This window comes from Amblyomma maculatum, chromosome 1 (genome assembly GCF_055883805.1).
Source record: "Amblyomma maculatum isolate TAMU_Amacu chromosome 1, ASM5588380v1, whole genome shotgun sequence".
NCBI classification, from domain to species: domain Eukaryota; kingdom Metazoa; phylum Arthropoda; class Arachnida; order Ixodida; family Ixodidae; genus Amblyomma; species Amblyomma maculatum.
Genome location: NC_139344.1, coordinates 16,683,887 through 16,697,653, shown reverse-complemented (window position 1 = coordinate 16,697,653; position 13,767 = coordinate 16,683,887). Strand labels below are relative to the sequence as shown.

Here is a 13,767-nt window from a genome sequence, read left to right as displayed (position 1 = left end):
TTTGCCAGCCGCAAGGCATCCCTACTTCGCAACCCTCCGCGTTTGTTAGACACCCGGCTGACCATACGGCCCACCTGGTCCCCCACCTGGCGGAGCTTGGCTAGTGTTGTGTCAGGGCGTCTTTGGTGATGGATGAAGAGACCGAGTACACAGCGCACAAAGGCGAAGCACAAGAACAAGTAGGACAAAGTGCGAAACACAAGAACACGAAGGACACTGGACGAATCGGATCCTTCTCGTTCTTGACTTTGTGCGCCGAGCCCTGCACGTCGCGAAATATACGTGTGTACTGTGGCAGCGGGAGCTCCTAGGGCATCGGACCGTCTAAAGGTCCAAAGTTCCATCTATCGTCTGCGCTCAGCGCGTGCCTCGGATTTCTAGCGCAGGCGACGCGTAGCGAAGGCATTCCTCCAGAGCGGAGTGTGCGAAACCCCAACCGAAACCAGCTACCGTCTACCGCTTGCCATATCACGTGACGGCTAAATTCCCATGATGCTTTCCATTATATTTTTTTATGACTAACTAGGCTTCTCTCACAGCCCGCGGCGCTCCCTTCTTCCTCCATTCTCGGCAAGGCGCACCAGCAATCACGGAGTCCCATCTTGCGTCATAGTGTGCGTCATTCTACCCTACTACGTAGTAGGAGGAAATCAGTTTGAATTCGACCGGCGGGAACAAAAAAAAACCTCAACTTCTTATCGCAATATCTAAGCAATAATTCGATTTTTTGCTGCCAGATATGCGGCGACAATGTCACGAAATTCTGTTTATTAGGTTTTGATAGCATATTTGTGTGTCTTTAGTGTCCCTTTAAGGGTATGACGCGAGAGCGTAAGCCACCAGCTCACATATAAAGTCCCGCTTTAACCAAACTGCATGGACGTGTCTGCATAGTCTATAGGGGTAACCTGAATGCAAAGGGTTCTGGCAGGCTGATTCTGATATCACCCTCCCACATGAAAGGAGAGGCCCGAGTTGGCACTCTTTCAGGCACCCGCCGGCACTGATGCTAGCTGATGTAGTGAAGCTTCCGCTTCAAAATTGCGTAGGTTTATCCCTGTCAAACCTAGTTATCTGAGCGTACACTCTGTTAAGCATGGATACACATCAGCCTGACACCTGCGTCGAAGCATCGATGCCCTCGGACTAGCACGCGCCTCATCCATGGCGAGACTGAGCAAACAAGCGAAGGCCCAACAGTTGTTAAAATGTGACATAGGCCAGTGGAACAGAATAAATTTAGTCTAAAATTCATTCCCATATATCAGCATAAGTGTCCTGAAAATATACGAGTGACGCGAAATGAGTTGTGTGCGGTCTCACTTTAAATATTCGGATTCATGCACGCGCGAGATCACTGCGATGAGAACGATGACCGCGGTGCCCTGATGGACGTAGCGCACATCTGATGTACTCGATGTTCGTCATTTCCGTATGTTTATACATAGCACTTAGATTTGGGACTGACGATTTTGATGACTACACATATTTTCGTAGAGTATCGCGTACAGCTCCAGAGCTCAGGCATGAACGAGGCATGCGACGAATATATTGGGACTTTACACTTGACCACAATGCTTGCAGGATTCCACCAAAATTAATATGCATCAACATCCTTATACAGCTAAAATCTGATTTAACGAAGTGATGAGCAGGTTCGAATTATTAGTTCAGCCAGGAAGTTTGTAAAATAGAAACGCCATTTTCGGCCCTTCTAAATTTAAAACTCTAACGTAGCGACACCCAAAAGCTACCGCGGCATCGTATTTGCTGCTAACCCGGGCCTGCGTGTTTGAAAAGTCCATGAGAGTGGCCCAAATTGCTTTTGCGTGAAGCCGAAAGAAGTGGCCTATGTGACTATGCCCCAAAATCAGATGGCAACCACAAGGAGAACACTGGTCAAAATATGTCATGAGATTATGGTGGAGATGAAGAGATCTTGCCTATACAGATCGAGCACTACAATATCAAAGAAAAGAGGCTTTACAATTTTAATTTGCCTTTGAATATCGCATAAAAACAACCGAGGCGCTATCTAGCGGAGAAACCCTAGTACTTTCAGTGTAGCCCCCCACGTGACTACATGTTAGCAAAATATCGTTGATCTTCGTAGTTGCACATTGTTCTTTTATATTCTAGGAGTGCTTGCCATAATTTATTATATTTTGCGCTTTCTCCAGTGCGTCCTTAAATATATAGTGAACTAGAATACTTTCTAGTGACGCGAACGACGACGCTCGGGCACGCCGATTTTCATTGACGCCGCCAGATGGCGCCACTGCAACATCTACTAGTCGACTTTTCAATGCTTTCTTGCAATAGTGCGACATAGCACCGATGCTTTTGTGCGCCTATTCAGTAAAAGTGATTTTTTTTTCCCTATGCCGACGTATGTGGACCTCCACCCATGATAGAAGGCGTTTCATTCGACATTATTAGGGTTTTCGCCGTTGCACTAGGGTGAAAGCGCTCTTATTTCGCTGGCGTCTGCTACAGCTCATGAGGGACGAGTTATCGCGCACTGTAAATCGTTACGGCACATTTATTTGTACGGGACGGGTATTTTTCTGAGCCCTGCAGAGCCCGTTTTATTACACAGCCAACTCAACTGTCAGCAGCAGACTGGTAGCAGAGTGGCCAGGCATCGTGTGCACGTACGGGTTCTCGCATCTTTCCAACCACGCCGCAGTAACTCTCCTTTAGCCAATAATAATGATTATATTACACTGCGCTATTCGGTATCCACTGGTAACCAGGAATGCTCATTTTAGCTTGATATCTGCTTAGCGTTGGGAAATTTGCCAACTGGTAAAGTGAGGAGCAGCTTCAGGCTGTTACATTTTTTTTTTTAAAGTGGTCATGAAAAAAAAAAAAAAGAAATCCTACGCTTTGAAACAAATCATCCAGCGATATTCTGTGGCGTCACCATTATTCTATGTTCACAGCAACAATATCTGTTATAAATCATCGCTGTAAGCCAGGTGCTAATTAAAATCCTTTCATCATCTCATATACATAACATATATGCCAAAAATACATAAATGAGGAGGGCAGAGCAGTTTTGTTTAGGTACTTCACAAGGCTTCTCCCCTGCTGTTTTATTTTATTTGAGTGCATGGGACAAAAGCCATCAACAATGAGTTGTTTTGTGAAATTATTGACTACACAAACAGTCCTAAGAGCATTCATCTGCTCATCTTCAGGTGCTTTGAAGCTTGACATTGCGCTGGTTAATGCATTTTGTGAAAAAGTGCATGCGGGTACTTAAGCAGTGATTTCAGCTGCACCAATTTGACAGTGGTCAGAGCACCCAAGTTAGCAGGTTTGCTTGGCCAGTAGCATATACTGAGTACAAGCTGTCTGCTTGAATTTAGACTGAAGCAGGTTGTAAACACATTCTCAAGGTCAGCCACAAACTGGTATCACTTGAAGGGTACAAAAGGCCTCTGTTGTCCTTAAAATTAGTAAAATTAGCCAAGTTTAATACATGTGACATCTTTTTCTTTTCAGAAAAGGGTTAAAGCCTTTCTCACAGTTAGTTTGAGGTAGGATTTGAGGTAGGATAGAGAGACCACAATTGTATTCAGTTGCCAGCCAACTGGTTCACCCCAGGCAATGTTTTATTTTGAAGTTAAGGGATTAGTAATTATTTTTTAATTGACTTACTATTGCCTTTAACTATTGCCTTTAGACAATAACTGGGTTTGCAGAATTTGAGAGCGCCTTCTAAAACATCTATTCCATTTATTTCCAATAAAGAAAGCCTCATCGTTTTTCCAAGCTCTAAAGAAAGCCCGCAAGATACAAAAATTATCAGCCTGTATAGCGCTGAGACTGGGCTGTTGAGTCACGGCCGCAGCTAATTTCTGTCACTCAAATCATGCACGGTTGGGAGCACAACAATATCGTAGCGCATGAATGCGTCAGTCACGTGATTTTTTTTTTATTTCGAGGGCTTTCTATAGAGGTGGGAAAAACTATGCACGTGAGGTTTTCTTTATCGGGAATAAATGAAATGGGGGTTTCAGAAGGTCCTCTCCAGCTTTGCAAATCACATTTATTTGAACGCAATACTTAGTAAATTAAAATTCAAAATGAAAAATTGCCTGCACCATTTTTTTTATCGATATTTATTGTCTTAGGGCATCAGTAGGGTATGATATGAAGGATGAATAAATGATTAAATAAATGTTCCAGCTAGAGATCCAAGGATATACCATGACTACGCGGAATTGAATTTAATTTAATCTGAGCTGTCTGCTTTATTTAGCCAGTGGTAGTATTCGAGATCCGCAAACAGTCGAAGCTTTCTTCCCCCGAAGTCTTCCTTTTGTTCAGACCTGGTGCGCCAGGTGTTGTCAGCAAGTGGTTTCTCTGGCCTATATTAAATGGTTTATTTTTAACCCTTGGCTGAAGTTAGCTTGGACACGCGGTATAAAATATGTCGGCTATCGTTTGGTGCCACAGGCTTAATAGCAAGAATCTGCACTGAGCACAACTCTCTGCAACATCAACATCATTGATCGAAAAATTTCCGGTAAGAATTTTCTGCAGCGTTTCTAACAAAACCGTTATTGAATCGAACATTTTAGACATCAATCTTTCCACTGCGGCGAAAAAAAATCGACCTAAATTCCGGTGTTCTGTCCCTTTAATACGGACGTTTGACCTCTAAATCTCATCAGTGACCTTGGCAGTGGTCACGGGCCACTTCGTGACCTACGTGACTATGCCTAAAACCCACATGACGACCACCAGGTTTAGCAAAAAAATTCGACCTCAAAATCTCGTGACCTTGACCTTGATAGAGGTCACGGGCCACTTCGTGGCCTACGTGACTGCCTCAAAGCCACATGGCGACCACCAGGCTTAGCATAGAAGTTCGACTTCAAAATCTCGTGACCTTGATAGAGGTCACGGGCTACTTGGTGGCCTACGTGACTATGCTCCAATGTCACAAGCCGACCACCAGGCTCAACACAAAAGTTTGACCTAAATCTCGTGACCTTGACAGTGGTCACGTAGGACACTTGGTAGCCTACGTGACTATGGCCTAAAGTAACATGGCTGCCTGCAGGCTCAACACAGAAGTTTGACCTCTAAATCTCGTGACCTTGATCTTAACAGCGGTCACGGGCCACTTGGTGGCCTACGTGACTATACCCCAAAGTCGCATCGCGACCACCAGACTTAACACGAAAGTTTTACCTCTACACCTCCCTCAAGGAGAAAACCGCCCCGCCGGCGCGGCGCAGCTGTTACGGCGCTCGACTACTATGCCCAAGGAAGCGGGATCGAATCCCGGCCTCGGCGGCTGCGTTTCGATGGAGACGAAACGGAGTGGCGTCCGTGTGCTGTGAGATGCCAGTGCACGTTAAAGAACCCCAGGTAGTCGAAATTTCAGTTCTTCACTACGGCGTCTCCCATAACTTGAGTCGCTTTGGGACGTTAAACCCCCCAAACCAAACCAATCATCAAGGTGAAAACCGTGCATACCCGATGGCTCGATCTATCTGCCGTAGTGAAGTTTTCGCTTCAAAACAAAACATCATATCGCATACTTCTGGAGCTAACTGCGAATTTATTTTGAAGGGAAGGCAGTCGTGATCTTCCACCTGCAATCACTTTCTCAGCAGTGGGCGTATACACACTTCTCAAAGCCCAAAAACGCTTTCAATGCGTTCTCGGTTCCTCGTCCACATCGTTCACAGGTTACAACTGCTCTGGCGCGACGGTAACGAACTGGACAATACCTTCGTCATCTAAAGCTTCGTTGTGCCATCCTCTGCGTCGGCATCGGCGCAAATAGCCTTCGGAGCTCAAGTCTGCAGCCACCTCTTCCGGCTGGTGAAACTGTTTCCAGAACTGGACGCGGCCTCCTCGTGCCGTTTTGGGGGCTTCCAGAGCCCGAAGCAGCTTCGGCAATGGGTGCTTCGAACTCGGCTTATTTGGAACAACTGACGATGACCAAGCGCCCTGTCACCTTCAACGACGCTGCCACCATCTTGATTGCCATAAAAAAAGAAAAAAAAAACGTCGAAGTACTACGTATCCACTTTCAGCTGCAAGTTGAGCAGCAACTTATATATCGCCATTCGCTTGTATGCGCACTTATTACTTCTATTGTCCTTTGGTAAAGGGGCTGGAATACGGAGGTCGCATTAAAGGGAAAATAGCGTATTTTGTGCTATCTCACTGCGCCTGCATGACGTGGAGTGCCATGCAGTTGTCCAGCAGAAGGCACATCTTACTTCTCTGCCAGTGCATATCATCGTCGAGAAAAAATTGCGTGGGTAATCCAAGATTTGATGTTCCGGGCATAGTGCGCAGAAAGCGCGATATATATGTGAGGTAAATAAGAAATTAATCGCCATTTAGCTCATTACAGAAAAAAGCTTCGTTAGATTGGGTTTTGTGGCCAAGTTAGTTTCGTTAATTCGGGTCGATGAGAACGTTGAACCGTATGGGTACCTACCGGGGAATGATCGGGAACTTCATAAAATAATGTTTAGTTATTTTGAGTTTTTACTGCATAGTTCTTGCATTGTGCCTTTCGGCAAACATGCTGAAAAGGTCTTTGAAAATAACCTATTATGCATATGTTATAGACATCCCAGTCAGAAAAAAATTACAGAAAAACCCATGTCGTGCACGGAGTGATAGATGTCTTGCGACACACATTTAGAATTTAATCGTGCGTCATACTGTCAACAGAAAATTTTATTTCGTCAAAACAGAGTTTCTGTGCGGATTTTGACAGTGAACCTGTTGTGACAACAAAAATTTCTGTAGTACCGTCAGAACTTCATGTAGTCACAACTAAAAATTACTATAGAACTACATACTAGAGAAAGCCCCAGAACTACGGAATATTCTGACGTTCACAACAGAACTAAGAATATTTTGTCGTATTTCTGACACAGTTCTGTAGTTTTTTTCTGTCTGGGCTGTGCTATCCTTAATCTATTTTTTATCCATGTGACGTTTTATGGATATCGCTGCTGGATATAGATGTTTGAATAATGCTTAAGTTGTATGTACAATGAATGTTGGTGAGATCATGACCAACTAGCCAACCACACAACAGAACAATGATCGGGTGTTCCGCTTCGTTTCTCGACGCTGATAGCACGTTCGCTGCGCTGGACATATCGGAAAGTGAATAACCCAGCCATGTCGTGCACAGAGTGTTAGATGTCTGGCGACACACATTTAGAATTAAATTATGCGTCATCACTGTCAACCGTCTGCTCGACATATACGCGATCGACGAATTCTTCAAGCAAGCTCGCTTTACAAAAAATATATTTGCCAAGCTAACATCTTTTGAAAGTCGAGCTGCTGACGGCTTATTGTGCTGCGCAAAGAACGGCAGTCACAGCGGCAAACCATCCTTGCTTTATTTTTCTACCGAACTTCTAGTGTTCTTGTAAATGCTTCTAGAGCGCCTTTTCTGATTCGTCGAGGCATCCCACTTTCCTACCCATGCGCGGTCGGTCTCGAAGGGAGCGCGCGACAGAGGGAACGCTACACAGCCAGCCAGGCTGTCAACACGTACCCCGCGCGGAAAAGCCAGCGCGCACAGGCCATCTCATATTCTCCTCACTCGGAGGTGCACGTGATGCAGACATCGCCGAGATAGATATCACGGTTTGTCCCGGTTAAACTGGAAGAGTGGGTGGGGCGGGCACGCAGCGACGAAGCGACGACAATGATGATGATGGATTTTAATGAATAAGCAGCTTTTACCAAAGAGCGCCACCATACACGGTGTTTTTTGACTATAGAAGTACGATCAAACCCCAATTTTCCACGCATTTTACCATGAAGGAGACGATCACCATGCCAAGGGAGAGCTTGTACCCATTGTATCACCAGCGGGTGGATGGCGGAACTTCGGGATCGAACCCTGTACCTTCCGCACTCGAGGCGGATGCCATACCACTAGATGACCATTGCATTACTTAGGCAGGGATATTTGTTCGAGACGGGCCCAAGGTAATTTTTTACATCGCAAGAGGAGCAGGAGGGGAAGTGAAGCTCATGGATACATGATTGGGGAGGGGAAAAGGGGTGTTCCATGTTACAGTACCCACTTCTTTCAGCAAAAATATCTGGGGGCACTTAATCCTCCTTAACTGCGAAGGCATTTCTCTCTTGGACATGACGTGGCACCACCACTGATACTATGGCAATGCCCGGCGCGTTCAGACATGCTATGTTCTGCGGACATGTCTGAACATACGTGGCGCCATCTACATATAGCTGTTATGACATCAGATACTGTAACCATGACTAAGACTAACTATAGGATATGACGAACTATACTAACAAGGACTGACTAATCCTGACTACCTAGGATATGACTAACCATGACTGACTGAATAACTGGGACTGATCGAATCATAATTATCATCAATCATCAGCGATTGATTTTATTATTATCATCTCTGTATGATTGACAGGTACAAAGGGCATTTCCTGGTCACGCGAAGCATGAGGCAAGAAATGCTGTCTCATTAAAAAAGAAAAGGAAATTGGGGGAGAATTGAAAGATGTGAGAAGATAAAGAGGATGCCGTAGTCTGCCGAAGCGGCGAGAACGACTTTAAAGCAACAGATATCCCTGTGGTAGGATGTCTCCGCCAAGCGCCGGAGAGCTTACCTATTAATTTCTCGCTTGTGTGTGTGTGTGCGGGGGGGGGGGGGAAACGACGACGACACCTCCTCTGAATCCGTCCTGTTCATGGCCCCTTTACTCTTTCTACAAGAAATATATATGATTAAACAAATATTATTCTGCTGTTGTCTTTAAAATATGAAGAAATAAAAAACCGCACCGCACACACAATTCCTTTGATGCACCGGCATAATAGCACTATATATATGCTGGTAACCCCTCTTCGTTAGGACGTCTCTACAGTAGCGACCACATGATATAGTAGCGGAGAGATGTAATAGCGGCTCATTGTACTGTCATACATCGATGCACATTATGTATTCTTGAAAGCAGAAGAAATTTAAAGTTAAACATATTACTTACCTGTGCACAGTCAGACATGGATTATTGTCTTGCAGATCACGATTTCTTATTTTAATGTTTTGTTAGCACTCTGCACGTGACCATACATGCAGCGCGCGCAAGTGTATCTCGTTCGAGTAGACCGGGCAGAACCTCCATGACAGCTTCCTGATTGCTAGCGTCCACATCACTGCCAATTGGAACGATGGTGTCAAAGGTAGGTATATTATAAGCAATACGCCACGGCTTATTGCGACACATTTCGAACATATTACGCGAGCGCCATAGTGTGGAACTAATGTGGTTAGCTTAGAGTGCACCATGGTACCAATGGTACCACCTACTTTCCCTACTGGCTCCCGCGGCATTGCGAATGGGAGGTTGAAATAGCCTTGGCTATAAATTAGCCCCCATAATGCTCGTGGCATTTTTTAATCTCAAATTGTTTGTTTGAGGATAACGAAGGCCAAACGCATGCCGACTAGTGACTCCAGAAGCCGCATTCTGCGACAGATGTCGCAATACGCGAAGGAATTCGTTGAAGGAGCGTCAGACCACGCATAACTTCAACGATTTTGAGCCAGTACAGCTTCTATCTACAGCGAGAGGGAACCATTATGTCGCAAAACCCCAATGGAACCTCGACCGTGCGTGCCAATTCCTACCTAACTGCGAAATGTGAGCACTGCATAACACAGTGCGCGTATTTATTCTCATGAGGTTCTAACACATTTAGACCAGGATGTCTGAGAAAGTTCGTAGCTTCGACCCGTCGAGTAACCTTCAACTGCTTCAACCTCGAAGCGCTCGAAGCATCGAAACAAGCACCACTTTTATCAGTTGTACATAACTTTGTAGCAGCCGGAATGTTTGGATTATCTGACCTTCTTCGGTCGCTACCTGATACTATGTACGGTTTGAAAGGAGAACAGCTTCGTGTTATCGTTTGCAGTCATACTCGTCATACTCCTTTTGCACTATCACATCTAGCGAAAGCCGGCATAGCTGCGTTGGTAACATTGACAAAGCTTTTCCCAGCAGGCATCGCTCTCACGGACGGCAACACGTCGGCGGCGTCATCAGTCCGCTCCGTGCCACTCCGGATTGTCTATCATGGCTTCAAAGCGCGTTCAGGACGCCGGTGACACGTCGAATGCCGAGAAAGAAGCTGAGAAGCCCATCAAAATTGACAAGTGGGACGGGTCTGCTGTTCGAAATGCTCTGGACGACGCGGTAAAGAAGGTACTCACCGAAAAATACGGCTACGTGGAGAACCACCGCCTCACGGACGGCCGGCTGGCCATCTGCAGCATCGCCGTCGGGGCCGCAATGTTTGCTCTTCTGTGGGACTTTTTGTACCCGTTTCCCGAGTCGAGAACGGTCCTCATCGCCTGCGTGCTCTCCTACTTTTTCCTCATGGGCGTCCTGACGCTCTACACCACGTTTCTCGAGAAAGGCATATTTCTCGTGGCGCTTCAAAAGGACAAAACCGGCTTCGACCCCGACAGTGTCTGGACGGTGAGCTCATCCCTGAAGCGTTTCGACCACATCTATCACCTGCAGATTCATTACAAGGATGGAAAGACGAAGAAAACACGCGAAGCCAAGTTAGAAAAGTCCATCGCCAGCTGGTTCGACGAAAACGGCACACTCATAGCCGACCTTTTTGATCCTGAGGTGTGCAAGCTACACAACAGTCTCTTGAGCGAGAAAAAGGAGAAGTGAACTGTTGCCCATATCTAATGCACTGTTACTGTTCCCTGTGGTGTCTGGGTGAATCAGGGTCCGGGATTTTTTTTTTTTTTTTTCATTTTTTTTTCTAAGCCACCAATAAAGTAACCGTCATAACATGTTAGCCGTGCACAGACTTGGGACAAATCCTTTCTTCAAGTGCGCCACTGTCTTGTTTGGGCTACGTGTGCATCCATTGCGGACGCACTGTGCTTGATGGTGTCGTCGCATTGAATTTATAACCTTGTGTAAGTACCGCTCCGCACCTGCTAAATTTTGTGTCGTGTTTTTTTTTTTTTTTTTTTTTTTTTTTTTTTTTTTTTTTTTTTTGCCGCCCATTCAGGAAGGTGACGTGTACTTACTCTCTTCTAGAACAGGCTTGCGTTTTTACTTGCCGAGCTGATGTACTGATTATACAAAGTTCGCAGAACTTGTGTGTCTTTTTGAACCAGCTGACGCAGGTTACAGCAGCTGCTTCACGTTCCGGAGTTGTGCTGTTATACTGGTGGTTCTGCGTATGAACAGTGAACAGCAGTACTCGCAGCATAGTTTAGCCACTGTTGGTACTTGCACATTGTAAGATATGCACTGACAGAAGGAAGGATGTTAAACCCTACTATCATTAGTCCTCCATCCTGCCTGTGCCTTTCATACTCCGGGTTACTGGTTAAGCAAGCTACAAACTTGTACACTTCGCTGGCCTTGAATTCATTTCTAACAACGTTGTGAACATTTCAGTCTACTGTACTGATTTGACACCAAGGAAAAGACCATGTTACTGTTTGACTGCTGTATGCACTTCTAATGTAGTCTTTGTTAAATGTGTTGAGCCCTGGGGGTTTTCGTGTGAGCCACTTCATGTGGCTTGCAATGCATTTCCATTGTTCCGAATCTCTTGATGGTAAGGCTTTTTGTCCTACCTTCTCCACTGAGGACCTCCACTAATGCTAAATCAATGGCACTACACTGCTCAGAAGCATATCCCCTGAGCTCTACACTTTTGACAAAGGTTGTGCAGTCTTTGTCAAATATATGCGGCCCGAGGGCTTTGCTTTTGACTCTGCTCGTTGCACATCTCGAGTGTTCTAAATCTTGTAGATGGCACGTCTCGTCCTCCCTCTCTTCTAGCTTACGTATAGATTCTAATATTGCTTCCAGGAGCCTCATTGTAGGGCTTAGAAGCAAACTCCTTGGGCCACATATTTTTGACGAAGACTACAGAGATGGACAGGCATATGTAGAGGGGGGGCAAAATTGATAGCCAGTAAAACATTTAGGTTTAGTGTAATATGTTGGGCAGATATTGCAATCGCTGATTGCGGATGGGCATAGAAAAAGAAAGATTCTAATGAACGTGAGAGCACAAAACACCATAAGAGTGGGTTTATTCATTGCCCTTGTCAAGAATGCGTCTGAAGTGAGCATCCCCTGTAAGCGTTTGCAGTTTGGTATGAGGGCCTTGTTCTGAATAAGAGGGAGATCTGAGTGACAGTGACAATAGTTCCTGACCATTAATTTGAATGTTCCTATGTATTGTGGTGGTGGATATACCACATACCGTTACTGTGGCGGCAATAATTTGTGTGCTTCTCCAAGAATAATTTAGTGGAGCTAACTGCCTGATGACTATAAGTGCTGCACATTTCTGCCACTGGGATATAAATCATGGACAGGCGCAGCAGTGCTACTCAAGGCAAAGGAAATCTAAAAAACAATGGTAAAGGCCTTTTCTATAAAGGCTCCCCATGCAACACTATTTCTTGCTGTGCTGTTGTGCGCACTGGGCACTGACATGATGGCAGCAGCAGCAGAACCAATTTGCAACAGTCCAGATAGGAGGCATTACAAAGTCTTCCTTGTCTTATTAAAAAGGCCTTTTGGAAGTAAATGCCCATTTTGTTGAACGGTTGCCAAGTGCTCATATACTAGCCTCTTGAAGTAAGGTGGAATACATGTAAGATAAGTTATGCTGTCTCATTATCAGCATTTTTGCATTACCTCTGTGTGTGGTGCACAGGTGAGGCAGAACTGAATTCCTGCATTGCTCACTTTTGCTGGGAGGGCCCGGGTCACCCTTTATTCAGAGTACAGTTTGTCTCCAAAGCTTTTTTTCAGTGTTCCAGGAACTATTGGGGCATGTCAGTGCGGCACATTTGGTGGCCACTGTAGTCTTGCCCACATTTCTTTGTCTGCTTATTTTAGATGTCTGTATGTTGTGCTGTGCCTTTCTTGTTATTCTCGTAAAGAATATGCTTGTGAATACTTTCATACCTTTTGTGCAAGGAAATTGCAACCCATGATTCTACAGCAACTTAACGACGCCATAAGAAACTGAAAGATATGCAGGAATGAGCTGAGAAGTGCATTTCAGAGTCCACCAGAGTGGCCTTTGCTGCTGAAGCGACATCCTACCTACCAACTCCACGGGCACTTGCATAAACTGCTATGCATGATGTGGTAATAAAATGTGTCATTTTCATCATGCTGGCTTAATGGCTGTTATCATTAAGATACCACTCAAAACTCTTCAGTTGTGGTTTTCAAAACGTTAAATATGGCATTGGCACTAAAAGAGCACAGAATTGAGAAAAAAATCCTGAAAGGACAAAATGGTGTGAATGCAGTTTGTAACTCTTGGCTGTAATATTTCCTTCATGAGGAGAGCATCCCTATGCCCACTGAAAGGAAGAAACCACTTGCTGAAAATATTTGCAACACTAAGGTTAAGCCTACTCTACAGCCATTCAAGTACTTTAGGTAATCCACTGAAAATATTCCATCCCCGATCGGTCAAAGGAACTCAACGGAAATTTTTACAATTGTCATTGTGAACTACTACATTACATAATATCAGAATAGCGCACCATACAGAAATAGCCAATTCTACATTTATCCAAGATGGCTTTCTTATGCCTCTAATTATACTGACTCTACACTCCTCAAGTGGCTTAAATTCTTGTGCTCCACAGTTTCATATTACTCATCCATAGATGACTCATTGGACCATGTGAGATA

At 45.0% G+C, this 13,767-nt stretch overlaps 1 protein-coding gene across 1 annotated transcript; it reads left to right on the top strand.

Moving 5' to 3' along the window:
- The first annotated feature begins 10,056 nt into the window (after window positions 1–10,056).
- On the top strand, window positions 10,057–10,840 carry Spase25 (Signal peptidase complex subunit Spase25). Its single transcript, XM_084587795.1, has one exon. The coding sequence runs from the start codon at window positions 10,135–10,137 to the stop codon at window positions 10,744–10,746; it is 612 nt and encodes a 203-aa protein (XP_084443921.1). The 5' UTR covers window positions 10,057–10,134; the 3' UTR covers window positions 10,747–10,840.
- Window positions 10,841–13,767: the final 2,927 nt, after the last annotated feature.